This window comes from Fukomys damarensis, unplaced genomic scaffold (genome assembly GCF_012274545.1).
Source record: "Fukomys damarensis isolate Sample0158 unplaced genomic scaffold, DMR_v1.0_HiC HiC_scaffold_1, whole genome shotgun sequence".
Lineage (NCBI taxonomy): Eukaryota > Metazoa > Chordata > Mammalia > Rodentia > Bathyergidae > Fukomys > Fukomys damarensis.
This window is the reverse complement of record NW_022900913.1, coordinates 54,074,831-54,084,499: the sequence shown is the minus strand read 5'-3', so window position 1 is coordinate 54,084,499 and position 9,669 is coordinate 54,074,831. Positions and strand designations below refer to the sequence as shown.

At 38.5% G+C, this 9,669-nt stretch overlaps 1 protein-coding gene across 1 annotated transcript in view; it reads right to left on the bottom strand.

Moving 5' to 3' along the window:
* The window catches only part of Bdp1 (B double prime 1, subunit of RNA polymerase III transcription initiation factor IIIB), a gene marked incomplete at its 5' end in the record, with an annotated part of 106,928 nt that overhangs the window by 92,716 nt on the left and 4,543 nt on the right, over window positions 1-9,669 (bottom strand). Inside the window, 2 exons of the mRNA XM_010637356.1 lie at window positions 722-831; window positions 2,822-3,098. Of these exons, the coding sequence (XP_010635658.1) occupies window positions 722-831; window positions 2,822-3,098 (387 nt within the window). The remainder of the gene's footprint in view (window positions 1-721; window positions 832-2,821; window positions 3,099-9,669) is intronic.

Sequence of the window (9,669 nt, the reverse complement as noted above, 5' to 3'; positions counted from 1 at the left end):
CTGAAAAATATGCTACCTCCACATGCTAAGCAATAAGCAACACAATACAGAAGAGATTAACGATAAGTCTTCTGCTTGACCCCCACCTCAGACTAACCTTGATTAAAGCTTTGTTCTTCCAGGACGTGTTAATCAAACTGCCATTGTACTATATTACAAGGTCTGGAATAAAACTAAATCATTTTCTGGCCCGGGGATTTGGCTCAGTGGTGCCACCACCTGCCTTGCAAGGGCAAGGTCCCAAATTCAATCCCCAGTACAAAAACAAAAAAACAAACTAGATCACTTCTGTAAACCAAGTTCTAGTATAGAGAAACAGAAATTGCAATAGAGAAGTTGATTAGATAGTTTTACTGCATAGAAGTTGATTAGATAGTTTTACTGCATCCTAATAATATAACAAAGGAACTTATTTTTAATCTCAGCCATAAAAGGGCATCATTTACCATCCCAGAAAGCAATTACAGAACTTGAACTATCATAGGAGAGGTACGCTCAGCAGTAGAGGGCACAACACATGAAACACCCTATGTTCAAGCCTCAGCACCAACAAAAAAAGAGAGATCACTAAGTTTTGTATAAGTTTTATCTAAAACAAAAACAGATATACTACAAATTTTGTCAACATACATGCCTTTGGAAAACACTAAACTGTATGCTAAAAGTGATATTTAAGTCACCACACACCCAAAGAAACTAAAGAGAAATAAGTTTTACTTACGACATTGGATTGTTATCTGGTAAGTAATATATGAAGTCTCTCATAGTCATTTTTGAGCGATCTGGTGGCATCTGGCTTTCATTTATGGCATATTTGTTTTTCCACTGTTTCTATATATACACAAGAAAACACAAAGATCTACTTTTATAAACACAGAATTTCAGATATATGTAAATATACAATCTACTGCTACATTCATCACAAGTGCTTTAATAGTATTCCTACTTCATCTGTGCCTAATTTTAGGAAAAAAAATCTTAAACTAAATATTAAAAAGTTGTAGTACATTACCTATAGTAGTTTTGAGTTTTTAAAAACTAAAGTGGCAGGCTGGGGATTTAGCTCAGTGGTGCTGCCACCTGCCCTGCAGGCACAAGAACTGAGTTTGATTCCCGTTACAAAAAAAAAAAAAAAAAAAAAGGTGGCTAGACATAGATAAAAATACATACCAAATCCTGTTTATGACAGTGGAGGTGTAGCTCAGGGGTAGAGCATTTGCCTAGTACACATGAGGCCCTGAATTTGATCCCTAGAACTCCAAGGAGAAAAAGGCATTCTACAATTAATAATAAGAGCTCACATTTTTTGGACACTTGCCATTTTTCAGACATCATTTTAAACATGTTTCGCTTGTAGATACTATTATTGGTTTTGCTTTTTTTTTCTTTCTTGGTACTGGGGATCAAACTCAGGACCTTGCACTTGCGAGGCAGGTGGCAGCACCACTGAGCTAATTCCCCAGCCCTATTTGTTCTATTTTACAAAAGAAAAAATAGACACAAAAAACTTCTTAAACTGTCCAATGTCATATAACTAGTAAGAGATAAAGTTAAGATTCAAAGCTTAAACTGGGTATTGCAGTACATGTCAGTACTCCCAGCAATTGGGAGGCTGTGACAGGACGATCACTCCAAGTTTAAGGTCAGCCTGAATGATATAGCTCAATCCTGTCTCAACGGGAAAAAAAGAGCCAGGAATGGTGGCACATCCCTGCAATCCCAGCACTAAGCAGGCTGAAGAAGGAGGATCATCACAAGTTTGAGCCCATCCTGGACTACATAGTGAATTCAAGTTCAAGGCCAGCCTACTAATCTATGCAGCCAGACTCTGTAGAAAGAAGGAAAGAAGGAAGGAAGGAGAAATTGATTGATTCAAAGCTTAATTCCAAAGCCAATATGCTTCACTACTGTCCTTGAAAAAATAAATTCAATCAAGATTTTTTAAAAATACTCTACTACATGCATTCCACAAATTTTTCCATTCACAATTTTCTATACTGTCTTTTTAAAGAACATTACTGGGCTGAGGATTTAGCTCAGTGGTTTGGTGGCCTGCCTTGCAAGCGCAAGGACCTGAGTTCAATACCCGGTACCAAAAAAAATAAAAAACATTACCAACTTATACTCTTCAATTATATTTGTCTTAATTCAAGTAAATATACCATGTGTCATCTGGGTATCTTTATATGAAAATCTGATTGAAGGTTTATTTCACAAATGTTATTAGGTATCTGTGTTTATAAAAATTTTTATTTGCTGTCCTTATCAAAAACTACAAATGAATAAAACATGTAAAACTTATTACAAGTTAAAAAAATAGTTTATAGGGCCAGGGATTTAGCTCAATGGTTCTGGTGCCTGCCTCACAAGCACAAGGACCCGAGTTCGATCCCCAGTACCAAAAAAAAAAAAAAAGTTTATGAAGGGTTGTCATGTGGAACCAGGCAAAACATTACACACCTGTAATCCCAGTACTCTGATCAGGAGACTGAGGCAGAACTGGAAATTTGCAAGCACCAAATCCTAACCACTAGACTACCATAGAGAGTGAATTGGAAAAAATAAATTTTTAAAAAGTGAATCAGAAGTCTGAGCCCAGTCTGAGCAACCTAGTAACATAAGAAGACCCTGTCTCAAAAATAAAAGTTTAAAAAAGAGCCTAGTATGTTGCTCAATGTGAAGGCCCTGGTTTCAATCCCCAGTACCACCAAAAACATGTCGTTTGGTTTGTTCCTCTCAAAGGATACCACAAATGATTCCACAGTACCCTAAAAACAGAAATCTACAAGGCAATGTGAAAATTATAATTTCCCCCGCTTACCTTCTCCTTTCTCAATTCTTCTTTTAACATTTCCCGTAGTTTCTGGGCTTTGTATATTCGGTATCTATCTGAGCATAGCTGTTTCTCTTTTATTTGAACAGGGTTTGACTGTGGAACATCCTGATTAACTGTAGGTAAGGGAGGAGATTGTGAAGGAACATTGACGCTAGGTTTAACTAGACTAGAAGTACTTGATAGTCGCCTTCTTCTCTGGGAAACAGCAGAGGATGAAGTACAGGATTCTTCAACATTATTTTCACCACCGATCTTTTCATCACTGTTGAAATTTTTAAAAAGTACCATTAATCTTTTTATATATGCTAGTTTTAAAGCCTAGTGTGAGCCAGGTATTGTGGCGCACAACTGAAATCCAGCATGTGGGAGGCTGAGGCAGGAGAATCAAGACTTTGAGGTCAGCCTGGGCTACATACCAAGTTCAATGCCATCCTGAACTATTAAATGATAACCTGTCTCAAATACATACATACATCGGGGCTGGGGGTTTGGCTCAGTGGTTCTGCTGCCTGCCTTGCAAGCACAAGGGCTCACGTTTGATCCCCAGTACCCAAAAAATAAAAAAAGATTTAAAAATACATACATACATCATACATACATAAGACCAAGTCTGATAAAATTCCAAAGCATTAAAGCTTCATTATTTAATTTTTAAAAAGCAAAAAGAATTAACATGTTGTATACATATAGCAACTCACCATGAATGTAATGTAAACATGTATTAATAAAAATAAATTTTTTTTAAAAATCAATCTAGGCATAAGAATACATGCCTATAATTCCAGTACTCTGGAAGGCTGAGGCAGAAGAATTACAATTTCAAGCGAGGCCTGGGCAATTTAGCAACCTTAGCAAGACCCTGTCTCAAAATTTAAAAGGTAGCAGAGTTTTGGAAAAATGGTGTGGCAGTTAAGTGCCAGCAACTCAGCTTCTCCCAGACAAAGTATCTAGAATCTAGAAAATAGTAGTTTAGGGCAAGAGATTCTGCTCAGTGGTTTCAGCGCCTGCCTTGCAAGTGCAAGGGCCTGAGTTCAATCCCCGGTACAAAAAAAAAAAAAAAAAAAAACAGTACTTTAGAGCATTATCAAAGTGAAAGGAGGTTACCCTGGACCTATGAGGGAATGGGGCAGGGGGTGATACATAAGAAATAAAGGAGGGGAACCTTGCAAACCTTGCAAAACTTGCTGCCAGCCAACCAAGACAAAGTGAAACCACCCACTTGCACTCACAGAACCGGACAACCACATCGGGACTGAGAGATGTAGCAGCAGTTAGAGCCGCAAAGAAAATATGGCATACTACTTTTCCAGAGTGGCCTTCCACAGTCAACATGGATGAGTGACCCTGGTACAGTGCCCACAGCACAGCTGTGAAGGAGAGCTAGCAGGGACCCCACTGTAGGGAAGAGTCAGTGCTAGAACCTGGGTCCCCCAGCACCCTCTTGGCTTCAGGCTGAGCAACACACTGTCAAGTTCCCAGAGTGGATGGGTGAAGCACAGCCATAGGACAGCTGTGAATTGGAAAGCAGGCTGCAGGAAGTCCTGCTGGGGGGCTGAGGCTGATGAACATGGACCTGCAGTCAGAGGCCAGGTTCAGCCTGAGTTACACATAACTGGAAGCTCACATTGGTGCCTGTTCTCACCATGGAGGTCTACACCCAACACCATTCCGGTGGTAGACTGCCACCGCAGACTTTCAGCATGAACACAGAAGCATCCTGGCTTTAAACCTAGGCTGAGAAAAAGAGCTACACTTCCAAAGCAACAGAAAACGTTTTTATTATTTTTTATTTTATTGTATAATTCTTTCCAATTTTAGTACATGTGCTGCTGTAGCAAGCACTATAAATCTTTATTTAAATTTCTCTTCTTTCACTGTTTTCTTCCTATTCACTTTTCCCCATTTTTATTCCATTATTTTCCCCTTTTTTCTTTTATGAGCATGTCTGTTTGTGTATGTGTGTGCTTCTCTTCCTCTTGTCTTTTTCTTCTAATATAGTTTATAGAAGTTAAAGCAATTCTCCCTTGGCTCTTTACACCCCTCCTACCTTTATCTTTTTGCCTGACTTCTTTCTCCTGTTTTGTATTGTCTCAAATTTTCCTTTCTTTCCTCTTTCCCTTTTCATTCATGTCTCTTTAGCTTTTTCTAATATTTATATCACTCAGTCAGAATCTTTTCCCATACCCCTTTCTCACAACCAATTTTGTACCCAATTTTCCCTGTTATCCCCATCTAAATATATAACAAACCTTTACTATCATTACAATCCTTTTCATCCCTATGTCCTCTTTCCCATACCACAGAACAGAGATCTTAAAAAAATAAATAAATAAATAAATAACTTTTCTTTTTTCTTTTTTTGTCTTTTTTCTTTTTTCCCTTCTCTACCCACCTTCTGGCATTACCTAGTCCCCAACTCCCTGGGCTTTAGATAACTGAGTCTATAAAACCACTGCTGAATGCTGGTTTTTGCCATTAGAGGAGACACAGCCATTGCTTTTAGTGAATATTAACTGTACCTCAATACTTGAGTTGTCATGATGCTTTCAGTATAATCATGGCTTTCTTCTCTAGGCTAAAGGAAGACCCTCAACAGGCTCTTACATTACTCCTCAACTAGCCCTGATAGACACCACTATAACAGATTAGCCTATTACTACTATAGCTGATTTGATTACACCAGAATAATCCTGACTCACTGGACAATTTCATGCCAGTGAATCTGTCTGCCAATTCTGCCATCACATCCAAAGAAAGGGAAAGCAAGAGTCCCTAACTCAAGAACTTCAACTGGATCAGACTCTGCAAGAATGCCTGCAGCCTGGCAGAAAGAAGTCCTGACACTGAGTTAGTTTCAGTATTGTGGTTGAAGGATCAGGAATCACTGGGGTGTCAGCATTCAGACTCTCTGGCAAAGCAGCTACTTGGGAATCACATCTCACTGGAGTATTTATTCTGTGTTCCCATCGGACATCTTACAGTTTTTGCATGTTTCTTGATTTATTTGGTAACATGGGGTTATGATATGTTCCTTTATAGTTTGTGTGTGTGCATGTGTGTTTTTATTAGGTTGTTACTTTTGTGTATTAGTTCTTTCACTGGCTCTCATTTAGGTGTCTAGGTTCTCTCATCTCAGCTCCCTATCTTCTTTTTTCATTTTAACACCCTGAAACAATAGAACATATTTCTTTATTCTTTTTCCAAACACATAATCTCCTGCTCCCAAATTTTTAAATTTGCTATATTTAGCTCCCTCACATTCATACTTATCTTCTCTAGTATTAACCCTCAATTCTCCCCATCCTATACCTTTGGCTCTTCCCTATCTTACCTAACTTATTATTCTCCCTCATCAGCTAACAATCACACAGATTTCCTCAGTCACAAAATCTCCTTTCTCCTATATCTCACCCTTGTCCCCACAAATATCCTCCGAAAACTTTCAATAATAAACCTTCAACTAAAAGTGCTCCAATAGAATCAGACCCCATATCAACCTTTTCTCATCTACCATTATTCCCCCACTTCAAACCTCTCCCTTAGTTTCTTTTTCTGTCCCCCTCTCTTAGTTTCTAACATTCCTCATCCAACTACCTCCCATTCTTTTTTTTTTTGTTGTTACTGGGGATGGAACTTAGGATCTGTGCTTGTGCTTGCAAGGCAATTGTGGTGCCACTGGGCTAAATATCGGGCCCTAACCACCTCCCTTTCTTCTCACCCCACCTCAACTACCTCACTATAGAACAATCAAGAATAATAAACTGTCATAGTGTACATAGAGAATAAACAAAAGAGGGGAAGTTTAACTGCAAGATCTATCACGCAAAACATACAGACAGAGTCCAAATCACTTAAAGCAAATAACAAAGACAAGCACCGGACATAAAGCTGAAAGGGAGCATCCTACTACAGATCTTCATATAAGCCACATACTCATTTCTCTAGTCCTCAACCTGCAGTACTCCCTCAAAAGAGAGGGATGTATTTTTTTAATTGTACACACACACACACACACACATACACACACACACACACGCGTGTGTGCCCCATATTCTCCTTATTCTCCCAAGGCAGAGCAAGGGGCCACCAAAGGAGAAGAAAACAAACGCCAAGTGGCAGAAAATCTAAGAAAAGTTCACAGAAGAAATGAAGAAAACAGAAAATTTCAAAAAGAAAATGAACCAAAAGTTTACAGCAATTTCACTCAATATGCACATAGTGAGTTTCAGTGAAATAGGTAAAAAACTGGACAATCTAACATAAACAGTTAAAATTTTGAATGACAGATTCAACAGGATATGGTTTGAGGATATCCTCAAAAAGATGACACAAATGCCTGAAATTTAAAAAAAAAAACAGCATAGAATTCATACATTGCAAAAACAACCAAAATGTGAAGACAGTATCTGATATTGAGGACAAAATAGTGAATTACACACACACCAAAAAAGTGAATTACAATGAAGAACTCAAAGAAGCCAAAAAGAAAGTAAGAGAAGACTATCCAGCAGCTACCAGATGACAATAAGACTAATCTAAGGCTAGAGAGAAACCAGACGATCACACTGATGAACTTATTAACATGTTTACACAAGTCGTAGAAGAAAAATTTCCAAACATGAGTTTAAAATACAAGTAAGCAATACTTATAGAACACTAAATAACTATGACAAAAAAAAACACAAAGCAAACAAACAAAAAAGACTAAATAACTTCTCACCCAGATTAATTTATCCAATAAAGCTATCCTTCAAAATAGACAGAGAAATAAAGTATTTCCATGAAAAAGATCAACTCAAAAGATATATGAGTACAAAACCAGCTCTTGAGAAAATATTTAAGAATATTCTGGACAAAAACAACAAATCAGGGACTGGGGATTTGGCTCAATGGTTCCGCCACCTGCCTTGGAAGCGCAAGGGCCCAAATTCAATCCCGGTACCAAAAAAAAAAAAAAAAACACAAAAACAACATATCAGACAACTACAAACACACAAAACTAGCAATGTCAATGGATAAACAGCAACAAAAAACATCAGGAAAAGAAAAACAAAAGATTCACCTAAAAAGAAGTCAACAATAGTATATAACCAACACATCTCAGTAATCTCCCTCAACTTTAACAGCTTCAACTCTCCAATTAAAAGACACATTGACAAGGACAAGCTGGCGGGGTGGTGGCACACACCTGTAATCCCAGCACTCGGGAGGCTGAGGCAGGAGGATCGCTGTGAGTTTGAGAACAGCCTGGACTACGTAGTAAGTTCCAGGTCAGTCTCAACTACATAGTGAGACCCTGTCTCAAAAAAACCAAAACAAAAATAAGACAATGACAGGGCTGGGTATTTAGCTGAGGGGCAATGCACATGCCTGGCAAGTGCAAGGTCCTGAGTTTGATCCCCAGTACTAAAAAAAATAATAATAATTGAAATTACCCATGCATACTATTAGACTACTGTCCAATGAAAACAGAAATCAACAACAGAAAAAATTTCAGAAAAGGCAAAAGCTACTGCGAAATTAACAACATACTCCTAAACAACCAATAGGTCACAGAAGAAATCAAAGAAATTTTAAAATTTCTGGAAGTTAATGACAATGGCTGAACAACTCAACAAAATCTCTAGGACACTGAAAGCAGTTCTAAGAGGAGAATTCAATGCAGTCAATGCTCACATTAGGAAAACAGAGCAAGCCCAAATAAATAACCTTAAAAAAAACTTAAAATACTTTAGAAACAAACCAGTAAAGCCGGGCGTGGTGGTGCACACCTGTAATCCCAGCACTCAGGAGGCTGAGGCAGGAGGATTGCTGCGAGTTTGAGACCAGACTGGACTAGATAGGCTACACAGTAAATTCCAGGGCAGTGTGAACTACATAGTGAAGGGCCAGGGATTTAGCTCAGCGGTTCTGGCGCCTCCCTTGCAAGTAAGAGGACCTGAGTTCGATCCCCAGTACCAAAAAAAAAAAAAAAAAAATGAACTACATAGTGAGACCCTGTCTCAAAAAAAAGAAACAAACCTGTAAAGCAAGAGGCATAGCAATACCTGACTTCAAACTATACTATAAAGCAATATTGATTTTTTTTAAAAAACTGTATGGTACTGAAACAAAAACAAGGATCAATGTGGTACTGGGAATTGAATTCAGGACCTTTTGCTTCTGAGGCAGGTGCAGTACCACACATTCAGTTATTTGATCTCTGACAAAGGGGCCAAAAGCATATGTTGGAGGAAAGAGATTATTCAGCAAGTGATACTGGGAAAACTGATTAACTGTATGCAAAACAGAGAAACTGGACCCTTATCTCTCACCATATACTAAATTAAAATTGAGTCAAAAGATCTAAACATTAAAACAGAAACATTAAACCTACTGGAAGTTAAAATAGGTAAAACACTTGAAGACACAGGTGTAGGAAAGGATTTTCTAAACAGAACCTAAACTGCACAAATAACAGCAAGAATCAACAAATGTGATTATATCAGACTAAAAAGCTTCTGTACATCAAAAGAATCAACTAGCGGCCAGGTATGGTGGCACACAGGTGTAATCCCAGCACTAAGGACCCTGAGACAGAAGAATCAGCAGGAGTTTGATACCAGCCTGGGCTGTAATAAGTTCAAGGCCAGCCTGAACTACATAGTGAGATCCTGTCTCAAAAAATCCAATCAAGCCAGGCGTGGTGGCGCACACCTGCAATCCCAGCACTTGGGAGGCTGAAGCAGGAGGATCACTGTGAGTTCAAGACCAGCCTGGGCTACGTGAGTTCCAGGTCAGTCTCAACTACACAGTGAAACCCTATCTCAAACAACAACAACAACAAAAAAAAA